This window comes from Corythoichthys intestinalis, chromosome 15, assembly GCF_030265065.1.
Source record: "Corythoichthys intestinalis isolate RoL2023-P3 chromosome 15, ASM3026506v1, whole genome shotgun sequence".
In the NCBI taxonomy this organism is placed as follows: Eukaryota; Metazoa; Chordata; class Actinopteri; order Syngnathiformes; family Syngnathidae; genus Corythoichthys; species Corythoichthys intestinalis.
In genome coordinates, this window is record NC_080409.1 from 37,521,577 (window position 1) to 37,533,834 (window position 12,258).

At 40.0% G+C, this 12,258-nt stretch overlaps 1 protein-coding gene across 3 annotated transcripts in view; it reads left to right on the forward strand.

Annotated features, from left to right (window-relative positions):
• Positions 1–12,258, forward strand: part of sptb (spectrin, beta, erythrocytic) — a 114,375-nt gene that overhangs the window by 37,666 nt on the left and 64,451 nt on the right. For all 3 annotated transcript variants that reach the window (XM_057859090.1, XM_057859091.1, XM_057859089.1), the window contains 6 exons: positions 1,458–1,609; positions 5,038–5,211; positions 6,760–6,857; positions 6,932–7,012; positions 8,864–9,280; positions 9,358–9,475. In XM_057859090.1, coding sequence (XP_057715073.1) covers positions 1,458–1,609; positions 5,038–5,211; positions 6,760–6,857; positions 6,932–7,012; positions 8,864–9,280; positions 9,358–9,475 — 1,040 coding nt within the window. The remainder of the gene's footprint in view (positions 1–1,457; positions 1,610–5,037; positions 5,212–6,759; positions 6,858–6,931; positions 7,013–8,863; positions 9,281–9,357; positions 9,476–12,258) is intronic.

Below are 12,258 nucleotides of genomic sequence, written 5' to 3' on the forward strand. Positions count from 1 at the left end.
TCCTGATGACTTCATCAATAAATTGTATGAATCCTTGCCAAAGCCCATGAAAGTTATACAAAATAGTAAATTTGGATCTCACAGCACCACTACTTAATTCGCTTATGTTATGTAACATTTTTGTATTTGAAGTACATTTTTTGTTCAATTTTCACACAACTTTCCGTAGGCGACAAAAGATTTGTCTTGCCAAAATTTGACCTTTATGTCTTCATTAAATGATAAATCTTTTTTTCAGTGAAAAATATATTTTTGTACATTCAACATCTTAGCTTTCATATTAGCCATTTCTGAAACCAATTGAATAAAAGTCAGGTTATTAGCAATTGTTTCCACAAAATGGATAAGTGACAAGACTTTTGTCAGGGACCGTACATGAGGACACTTCTCTCTAAACAGCTTCCTACTTGTTTTGCAGGTTAGCAAGTTCATACAGTTTTATGTTGTGCTAACTAACTCTGATGCAGGTTGGACTTTCCGTAACAAAATTAGTGGTGTGTTCCCCAATCCCACAACATGAACATCTTTATACAATACTTTCAGTGGCTGCTGCTGCCCCAAATAAACTTTTTAATATTTGTAATATTCCGCCTGGGCGGAGGAGGCGGCATTTTGTCGACATGTATTTCTGTTGGGGCTGTAGGGTCAAGCCATCAGCCAATCAAACGTGCATTTAAGAGGGAGAAAAATGGACCTGCACATTCAGCAAGTGAAAAGGGTAAATGTAAGTCTGAACATAATGGAAATATTTCACCTAATAATGGTAGGGTCAGTTCTATTACAGCATTTGGGAAGCAAATCTTAATTACCTATATAACAACTCATTATATGATGCAAATAAGGTTGCCTAAAAGTTGGTGGGGACAATTTGAGCATGCTGAAAAGTTGGCACTGTTATGTCCCTACCGTCCCTATGCAAACCTACACCCTTGTAATACAAAGTCATTTTTTTAAAGTTGCAAGATTAAGTTGCATGGGATAAGGTGGCGATTTTTCTATGTTGATGCTCACATGTATCGGAAAACAATCCCCTTTGAACTTGTGCAGACAAAATCAATAATAAGGATGCAATTTGTGATTTCCTGAAATGGTCTTGCTTGTTCATAAGGCAACGTCAGCACAAACCCCGACGGACGGACAGACGTCTAATGCGTCGTTTGCCACGTCAGCAAATGCGCTCTTCGACCGCCACTCAATGTCCACTTAACAACAAGATTGTTTTTCCATGCTTCAGCCTCAGACAACTTGAACTTATTTAAGGGTTAAACTTTTTTACAGATTGATTTCCTGATCCATTTTTTGGGTGAAATTGTCTTTTTTTTTTTGTGGGAGTAACACTTCATTTTCCTTGAACGATCACTTCATTTCCCCCAAATCAAGACCTTTTTTCTAGCACGAATTCTCTTGAAAATTACAATTTTATTGTATTTTTTAAATCCTGCTATTTTATTTCGCAGATGAGCGCGAGGCAGTCCAGAAAAAGACGTTTACCAAATGGGTCAACTCCATCCTGGCTCGAGTGAGCTGCCGCATAACCGACCTCTACTTAGACCTTCGTGATGGACGCATGCTCATCAAACTTTTGGAAATCTTGTCTGGAGAGCGACTGGTAAGACCACCAAAGTTAGGATAAGCGGCTCGGAAAATAAATTCATTGACACTACTACAGTGGTACATCTACTTAAAAATGTCTCTACATGCAGAATTTTCAGGTTAAGACACGCCTCAACGAGAAAATATTTCCCCTTGTTAAGAAATTTTAGGGTAAGAAAGGCAAAAATACGGTATGGCTGGTACTCGCAGCTCCCAGAGTTTATGGAACGTAGCATTTATAGCTGCTCTCCCATTGGCTATTGCCTAGCACTCCTGGCATCCAATTTAAGAGGGACTTCTACAGTATGTGTATGTGTGTATCCCAGGGTCCTCTTCATTCGCCCCTCGTGTTCTGACAGCTTTACATTAGTATATTAACTTTGATTTCTTGACTCTATTCTTGGTTTTTTAAATTATGCACAACTCAGATTTTATTTTTATTGTGCAACATTGTAATTGTAACATGTATTTGTTACATGTTTTAATGCATTTTATGTAGGGTTGTTCCGATCATGTTTTTTTGCTCCCGATCCGATCCCGATCGTTTTAGTTTGAGTATCTGCCGATCCCGATATTTCCCGATCCGATTGCTTTTTTTTGCTCCCGATTCAATCCCAATCATTCCCGATAATGTTTCCCGATCATATACATTTTGACAATGCATTAAGAAAAAAATGAATAAAACTCCGACAAATATATACATTCAACATACAGTACATAAGTAATGTATTTGTTTATTATGACAATAAATCCTCAAGATGGCATTTACATTATTAACATTCTTTCTGTGAGAGGGATCCACGGATAGAAAGACTTGTGACTTTGTATATTGTGACTAAATATTGCCATCTAGTGTATTTGTTGAGTTTTCAGGAAATGATACTGCAGCCATTCAACCCAAATGCATGATGGGAAGTGGAACCATGACTGTGCGTAGTGCTACCAATTGATATATATCTTCTCTGCGTTGAGAAATAACATAAGGTGTTAAGAAAAAGATCAAATGCTACTTTGCTTCCCCACATTGCTTCCTACGATATTGCTAATCGTAGGGAGAGGGAGTGTAAGGCTTTAACCTATTAAAAAAAGGCTCCAAAGGCTGCCAAAATTCACTCTACTCATTTTACGCTGTCTTTAATCTCTCTGTATAGACCCTACTCACATGACGTCACAACCACGCCCCCGCGCCATATTGTCCGTCAACTCGTCGTTGTTGATGCATTACCGCTATGTAAATTCCTCCTATTATGGCGTGTTTTTCTGCTCGTTAACAATAACAATCAAAATGGTGAAGGCGTGTGTGGTGGTCGGTTGCAATAACAGAGAAGATAGACGGAGAGACTAGAGGTTCTACCGTATTCCGAGAGACCCGGAGAGGAGAGCGAGATGGACTGCTGCAATTCGACGAGAAAACTGGGCTCCAAACGATTACCACAGATTATGTAGTAGTCATTTTATATCTGGTAAGATGCATTTAATATATATTTAGATGGTTTTGGGCTGACAACCACAATTAAGATCAATGCTAGGCTAATCGCCGACAACATAACGTTTCAAATTCAAGATGCTTATTTCTTCCACAATCTTTATTTTTTTTAATAATATTTAGCTGGTAACAAGTGAAAGAAGCTGGCCTCGTCTACGGATCATCGGTTAAACAGGGGTGTCCAAACTTTTTGCAAAGGGGGCCAGATTTGGTGTGGTAAAAATGTGGGGGGCTACCTGGGCTGATTTACGTAGAACAATACATTTAAAGAAATTTTAGCAAGCCCTTCTGTGTGTCACATTTGCTTTATTATTATTTTTTAAATTCATAATTTCAACAATCTCGCCTTTGTGGCGTTCTCTTTCAACCCTCGGGCTCTTGCGAAATACTGCTTCTGTGAAATTAAATTAGCTTCAAGTTGCTATAGTTTGTCGCTGCGTATCTTCCCTGTAATGTTGTCGTACATGCTAGCGTGTCTTGTTCGGTAATATTATCGCGTCACATTGAACTCTTTAAAAACAGCGACTGTCTCTTTGCAAATGAGGCAGACACAGTTGTTGCGTGTTTTATTGAAGAAATAGTCCAATATCCACCTATCCTTGAAGTGTCGGCCATCGCAGTCAACTTTTTTTTTATTGATTGTCGCCATTTTAGAAAATTGGGTCACACGGGGTAATGTTGCTTAGACTGCTGCTCTTAAAGTTTTTCAAACTTTTGTGAGAATAGGCTGATTTTGTGTGGACAAGTTAGTTGTAGATATCAGGGTAGCAGATGTCAGGCAGAGAGGGTGAAGACAGCGGGTCGAAAAATATCGATTTAAGCATCAAATATGGATCTGGCGAATGGATAGACTGAAGCTTTTCCACATAACGCCTTTTATGCAGCGCATCCAATGAGTTTACAGCGTCTGAAAGCACCGGGGCTTCCATGAATTGCTCTATAAACTGAACGACTAATTGAAACCATTGAGAATAGGGCTAAACAGACGAACAATATGGCGGCCGGATACAGCAACACGTCATTCTGTGACGTTGGTGAGTAGGGTCTATAGGTAAAATGGCGCCACTACAGATTGAGCGCGACAATGCGTGAGTGGGTCGTGCAACGCATGCATTAATTGCGTTATTTAACGTGATACATTTTCAAAAAAATTCATTACCGCCGTTATTGGGAAAAATATGATAACCTTACCTTAATCCTAAACTAAAGATGAGTGTAACATATTATATCTGTAACGTTAAATACAATTAGAAAACGATTTAATTAAAAATATATATATATACTAAAAAAAGGCATGGCCGATATTTTTTGGCCGATTCCGATACTTTGAAAATGACGTGATCGGACCCGATCGATCGGCATCTCTAATTATATGCATTATAAAAGATTTACAGTATGTCTGAATTTTAGGGGACTTGGAACGGATTAGGGCATTTACATGGAAAACGCGTCTCTACTTACAGAATTTTCAAGTTAAGAAACTACTTCCAGAACCAATTAATTTTGAAAATAGAGGTACAGCTGTAGTTTTAAAATTACATTTAGCTGTGTGACTGTTTATTTCCTCCCGGTGAAACCACTATTTAATTTTGCGGGGAAAAAAATGACTGTTCCTACTTAATTCTTAGATGACATTTTCTCATTATATTATGGGCTTATTGTTGTAAGCTTTGACTTTTGTCTCATTATATATAACAACTTAATTTTCGTTAGCATGTTTTTTTTTTTTTTTTGCGTTCTTTTTCCGTTCACGAAGAAAAATGATTGTCAACCAATGCGACTATTCTAAAAATAACTTTTTGTGTCTTATAAAATGACAAAATGATCAAGTATAATAAATACAAAGAATAATGAATAATATTAATAAATAAATATAATAATATAAAATGACGATTTTTGCTTGTGCAATCTTCACAGTATATTTGTATAATCTTTCCCCCCCTTTTCCCCGTCTGTAGCCGAAGCCCACCAAAGGCCGGATGCGCATCCACTGCCTGGAGAATGTGGACAAGGCGCTGCAGTTCCTCAAGGAGCAGCGCGTCCACCTGGAGAACATGGGCTCGCACGACATCGTGGACGGCAACCACCGCCTCATCCTTGGCCTCATTTGGACCATCATCCTCCGCTTCCAGGTTTGTCCATTGATCGTGTTCTTGTGATATTTTGTTAGCAACCGGCATTGGAGAAAAATCAGAAGACATTTTGTACCTTCTCGGAAAGGCAGTTTATTTTTAATTTGACAGTGACACGGTTATTTTTAGTTCAAACAATACGGCCTTCTGCATTATTCACTCATTGGTGAAAAGATTTGAAAAAAGCCAGCCGCTGATTTTTTTTGTAGCTAAATTTAGTCACCTCTGAGGGTTTGTCATGTGACTGCTCTGATTAGTGGCCTTCATGCTTTTTTAAGAGATCACTGAAGTGCATTTTGGGTGAAACTACACATAAAGAAATGGTTTTACTGTCAACGCTGGCAGCTGTAGTTGACAGAATTTCTCATTCTCCCCCACTCTAAACAAGGTTTGAATCCGCATTTTCACCATGGCTGTGAAGCGTGCTAACTTCTGAGCTAACAGACCAGTCTGGTTCAAGGTGCCAGTAAGGTTTTGCCCGAACCTTCTAGACGCACTGAACTTCCTCCAACTCAGTAGCTCAGTACTCAGCATGCTGGACTTCCAAAAAACACCTCCAACACAATACAGTCCCTGACAAAAGTCTTGTCGCTTATCTATTTTGTAGAAACAATTGCTAATAACCTGACCAAACTTCACTGTTTTGTGGCAAGAGGTGGATTTTTCAGAAGAATCTTCCAATGAATTACACCACAGTCGCCGCAAATATTGCAGGAGACCTACTGGAGCCCGCATGGATCTGAGATTCACTTAGAAAACAATGAAGTTTGGTGGTGGCAAAATCATGGTCTGGGGTTACATCCAGTATGGGGGTGTGCATAAATGTAACATAGTCTGAAATATCAACAAATCTTGGCTGCCTCTTACATTCCTAACCATATAAAGGGACAAATTCTGCAGCAGGATGGTGTTCCATTGCATACTTCAGTCTCCACCTCAAAGTTCCTCAAGGCAAAGAAGATCAAGATCCTTCAGGACTGGCCAGCCCAGTCACCAGACATGAATATCATTGAGCATGTCTGGGGTAGGATGAAAGAGGAAGCATGGAAGACGAAACCCAAGAATGTTGATGAACTCTGGGAAGGCATGCAAGACTGCTTTCTTAGATGTTCCTGATGACTTCATCAATAAATTGTATGAATCCTTGCCGAACCGCATGGATGCAGTCCTTCAAGCCCATGGAAGTCATACAAAATATTAAATTTGGATGTCACAGCACCACTACTTAATTTGCTTATGTTATGTAACATTTTTGTATTTGAAGTACATTTTTTGTTCAATTTTCACACTACTTTCTGTAGGCGACAAAACTTTTGTCTTGCCAAAATTTGACCTTTATGTCTTCATTAAATGATAAATCCTTTTTCAGTGAAACAAATATATTTTTAGCCATTTCTGAAACCAATTGAATAATTAAAAGTCAGGTTATTAGCAGTTGTTTCTACAAAATGGATAAGCGACAAGACTTTTGTCAGGGACTGTACTTCCATCAAGCCTGATTACAAATGGTTGTATCGTTCTTCACGTTTGGGTTGTGTTTCTGATTAGATCCAAGACATTATCGTTGAAACGGGCCAGGCCGACCAGAAGGAGACACGTTCAGCCAAGGATGCTCTTCTTTTGTGGTGTCAGATGAAGACAGCTGGGTCAGTACTTAGTTCAGGTTATCATTTATCTCAATGGTAAATGTTTTTTTTAAAGTGTTTTTTTTTAACCACAGTTACGCTAGCGTCAACATCACCAACTTCACCACAAGTTGGAAGGACGGCATGGCCTTCAACGCTCTCATACACAAACATCGGTAAGACCAGGACAGGCAGTCCAAGGGTTATGGCTGAGTTGAATTTCCGCTTTAGTCGTAATTAACCCTTTAAATACCCCCCATATCTCAAACTAACTATCCAAAAACATGTATTATCATGTCATTGTGCCGTCCTCGCCAAGACGTTGACGGTAATTCCTAGCTAGACAGTAGGGGTGCAACGGTTCAGTTAGCCCACGGTTCGGTTTGAACCTCAGTTTTGGGATCACGTTTTCGGTTCGGTTTCGGTTTGCATTATTATTATTTTTTTTTTAACTGCCTTTATTTTGCTTTTTAAAAATGAAATAAACACTTAAAATGTAAACATTTTCGACTGTTAAAATGCCTCTTAGCTCTTTGGCTAGTGTAGCGACTGACTACTGAAATACACACACAGTAGTAAAAAAGTTACTTGGCAAAGTAAATGGTGATACCTTTCATGTTTTTTTTTTTTTCATTAAAAACAAACAAACAAACAAACAAACCCCAAAACATAGTAACCTTTGCTATGTTTGGAGGTCATTTAATGTTGTGAATCAACCATTAAAGTTGATAAAATTGCTCCTGTTTTTGCATTAGTTCCCTTCTACTTTTGACACGTGAAAATTTTAAAACTGTTTCATCCTTTAAAGATAGACTCAAATCAAGATTTTGCCGATTTAGGAGTATTTTAGATAAAAAGTTGCTTAGGTTCGCTCGTAAGGTTTACTACAACAGAGCCTTTCTGAGAAGTTTACTGCTCTAAAATGGCGGCTGTTTACTAACGCTACCGAGTGTCATTTCGCATGTAGTTCTATATGCATGAGATATCTAGGCGTAGATTGTATGTTGTCGACTAAGTCAGGTAATATTGGAGGCTGAGCCACCTAGCCTAGCATTGCGTTTGCTACAGCGTCTCAATACTCTTCCCTCTCCGAGTCTCTGACTTTTCTCGCGTCATTCATCCAACGCATTGTCTTGTTGCAGAAACGGTGACCAAATCCGAACGGATGAAAAAAAAAACGTAATGCACGAAAAACGTGCAGATTTTGAACGTAACGTACGACGTATTTTAAAATGAGTGCTCACTTGTACAAATTACGACGAGACCGTACAATTTGACAGGTATGAATTATAGTGGACCGTCACAGTTAGGTAGTAGCACTCTTTAGCACGGGACGTCCAACTAGCAGTGGTCAGGGCGAAACTAGGTGCTTTAACGAAATCATCTTCGATGGCTTTGCGTGCCATTTCATTAATGTCGGGGATTAATGAAAGCATTAATGAGCATTGAAGTTCATGGGTAAACCAAAATGTTGCCACACCACAGATTTGAAAGAAGCCTGTGCTTCCTCAAAATTCGGACTCTCCACTCCTCCGCTCGCCATAGCTATTTGTTTTCTTTCTTGTTTCACTTTCACTTCGCTCGTAAGCGAGAGAGGGCGTTACTCGGCTTCTATTACACAGGTGCTTGATCAGACATTTACTTGCGGGGCGGGAATCTCTCCACAGCGGTGCTTCACGTCACACACAGCCACACAGAGCTCGATCAATTCATTCCGCAAGCGTTCGGAATACATTAATTGCAAAACCGAAAAGGCGCGGTTCATAAAGGCGTATTGAACCATACAGGGCGAACCGTATGGTTCGGCTTTGAACCGGAAACCGTTGCACCGCTACTAGACAGCGAGCTAAGCTCCGAAATGACAATGTCAGACGTCCGTGTGGTTTGCTGACTTTAAAAAAAGTCTGGGGAAAAAAAATCCGCGATGGACTGTGGGCGCAAACTTTGAAGCGCAAAGTAGCAAGGGATCACTGTATTATTCTTATGTTTTTTATGAAGAGATATAAGTTGTGTACATTGGCTTCCAGACCCGATCTGGTAGACTTCAACCGTCTGAAGCGTTCCAACCCGACGCACAACCTCCAGAATGCTTTCAACGTGGCTGAGAAGCAGCTAGGTGTCACCAAGCTTCTGGACCCGGAGGATGTGTTCACGGAAAACCCGGACGAAAAGTCTATCATCACATATGTGGTCGCCTTCTACCACTACTTCTCCAAGATGAAGCAGCTGGCCGTGGAGGGCAAACGGGTGGGTAAAGTCCTGGACCACGCCATCGCCACTGGGAAAATGGTCAATAAATACGAGACCTTGGTGTCAAACCTTCTGGCCTGGATCGAGAGGACCATCCTGGTGCTTGACAATCGCAAGCTGGCCAACTCACTGTCGGGTGTCCAGCAGCAGTTGCAGGCCTTCAACACTTACAGAACTGTGGAGAAGCCACCCAAGTCAGTTTCAGTTGCATATTTGTTCTTCTGCTTTCGAGTCAAATTACAATTTATAACTGATGTGTCAATCACTATAGGTTCCAGGAGAAAGGCAATCTAGAAGTGCTGCTTTTTACTATCCAAAGTCGCATGAGGGCCAACAACCAAAGGGCCTACACACCAAAAGAAGGAGCACTGGTCGGCGACATCAACAGGGTAATGTGGCGACTCAACAAAACAGTAGGCACTAACAAATAATAGTTGGCGAATCACCTTGACTCATTTGACTACACACTTGCATACTTGAAGTATTTTATATAATTTCTAAAAATAAATATAAAATTATCAATTTATTTAAACCTACTGAGCACTAAAGGGTCATCGACGAAAATAAAATAAATTTAAACAATCTGGTGCGCGCTAGAAACAATATAGTAAACATTTGCATTATATTAGGGTGACCAAACATCCTCTTTTGCCCGGACATGTTTACTTTTTACATCCTTTCCGAGGCGTCCGGATGGGTTTTATAAATTCATGAAAATGTCCGTTTTTTTGACTGACGATTTGCACAGAATTTCACGGTACTGTTGGGCCTGTGACATGTTCCCAAAGAGCCTGCCCAGTTGTTAAGACTTGTGTTCAATACATACAGTGGCGCAGATAAGTATTTAGTCAACCACTAATGGTGCAAGTTCTCCCGCTTGAAAATATTAGAGAGGCCTGTAATTGTACACATGGGTAAACCTCAACCATGAGAGACAGAATATGGAAAAAAAAAACAGAAAATCACATTGTTTGATTTTTAAAGAATTTATTTGCAAATCATGGTGGAAAAAAGGTATTTGGTCAATACCAAAAGTTCAGCTCAATACTGTTATGTACCCTTTGTTGGCATTAACGGAGGCCACACATTTTCTGTAACTCTTCACAAGCTTTTCACACACTGTTGCTGGTTTTTTGGCCCATTCTTCCATTCAGATCTCCTCTAGAGCAGTGATGTTTGGGGCTGTCGTTGGGCAACACGGACTTTCAACTCCCTCCACTGATTTTTTATGGGGTTGAGATCTGGAGACTGGCTAGGCCACTCCAGGACATTGAAATGCTTCTTACAAAGCCATTCCTTTGTTGCCCTGGCTGTGTGTTTGGGATCATTGTCATGCTGAAAGACCCAGCCACGTCTCATCTTCAATGCCCTTGCTGATGGAAGGAGATTTTTACTCAAAATTTCTCGATACATGACCCCATTCATTCTTTCCTTTACAGAGATCAGTCGTCCTGGTCCCTTTGCAGGAAAACAGCCCCAAAACATGATGTTTCCACCCCCATGCTTCACAGTGGGTATGGTGTTCCTCGGATGCAATTCAGTATTCTTTCTCCTCCAAACACGAGAACCTGTGTTTCTACCAAAAAATTCTATTTTGGTTTCATCTGACCATAACACATTTTCCCAGTGTTCTTCTGGATCATCCAAATGCTCTCTAGCGATCCGCAGACGGGCCTGGACATGTACTTTCTTCAGCAGCAGGACACGTCTGGCAGTGCAGGATTTGAGTCCCTCGCAGCGCATTGTGTTACTGATAGTAGCCTTTGTTACTGTGGTCCCAGCTCTTTGTAGGTCATTCACTAGGTCCTCGGTGTGGTTCTGGGATTTTTGCTCACCGTTCTTGTTATCATTTTGACGCCACGGGGTGAGATCTTGCATAGAGCCCCAGATCGAGGGAGATTATCAGTGGTCTTGTATGTCTTCCATTTTCTAATAATTGCTCCCACAGTTGATTTCTTTACACCAAGAGTTTTACCTATTGCAGATTTAGTCTTACCAGCCTGGTGCAGGTCTACAATTTTGTCTCTGGTGTCCTTCGACAGCTCTTTGGTCTTGGCCATAGTGGAGTTTGGAGTGTGACTGACTGAGATTGTGGATAGGTGTCTTTTATACCGATAATGAGTTAAAACAGGTGCCATTAATACATGTAACGGGTGGAGCCTCATTAGACCTTGTTAGAAGAAGTTAGACCTCTTTAACAGCCACAAATCTTGCTTGTTTGTAGGTGACCAAATACTTATTTTCCACTCTAATTGGGAAATAAAGTCTTTAAAAATCAAACAATGTGATTTTCTGTTTTTTTCCCCACATTCTGTCTCTCATGGTTGAGGTTTACCCATGTTGACAATTACAGGCCTCTCTAATCTTTTCAAGTAGGAGAACTTGCACAATTGGTGGTTGACTAAATACTTATTTGCCCCACTGTATATGCATAATCAAATGCTCATGTGCCTAAAAGTGTAACTGAGTCGAAAATACCTTTATTGTACTTTGGATACAAATTTGCGCATACTTGCGCAGTCACAGACTGGCTTTATCATTGCGTCAACTGTCAATTCTCCTTTAGAGGCTCACAGTCTATCGGTATGTGCACTTGCTAGAATTACTTTTCAGCAACTGTTGACTTCTGTCAGAGCTTTGTACTGGTGTGATCTGCAAAGTCCCGTTTTGTGTCACATCGTTACGTTACATTATGATTGTAAACACTTAGAGCAATGTCTGATTTTTTTCCTCGGTTATCGGTGCTAGCCGTCAGTGAAGTAAGCCATGCTAGGCATTATGAGATATACAGTTTTGAAGTGCTGCTTTTGGAAATATGCTGTTGAATTGTTTGTCTATTTATTTCAGTTATTGTTTGCATGCAACCTAGAACATTTAATGAGAATAATAATTGAGTGGGAATAACAATTTGTCATTTACACTAACTTGAGTGCCTTCTCCCCTTATTTTGGGTAATAATATAAATGTCTACCGAAGGATTGGTATTTGAACTTGACAATTATAGTGACAGTTTTGAGGCTACGGTTTAATTTACATTATTTTACTGAAAAGGGAAGCGAGCTTTTTCTTAAAGCTGGATTTTGCTGGCATCTTTGAGTGAACTTCAAGTAAAATTCAAGTATCTTGAGGTCAGGCTGAGTGTCCCCTTTTTTGGAAATCAAAATATGGTCAC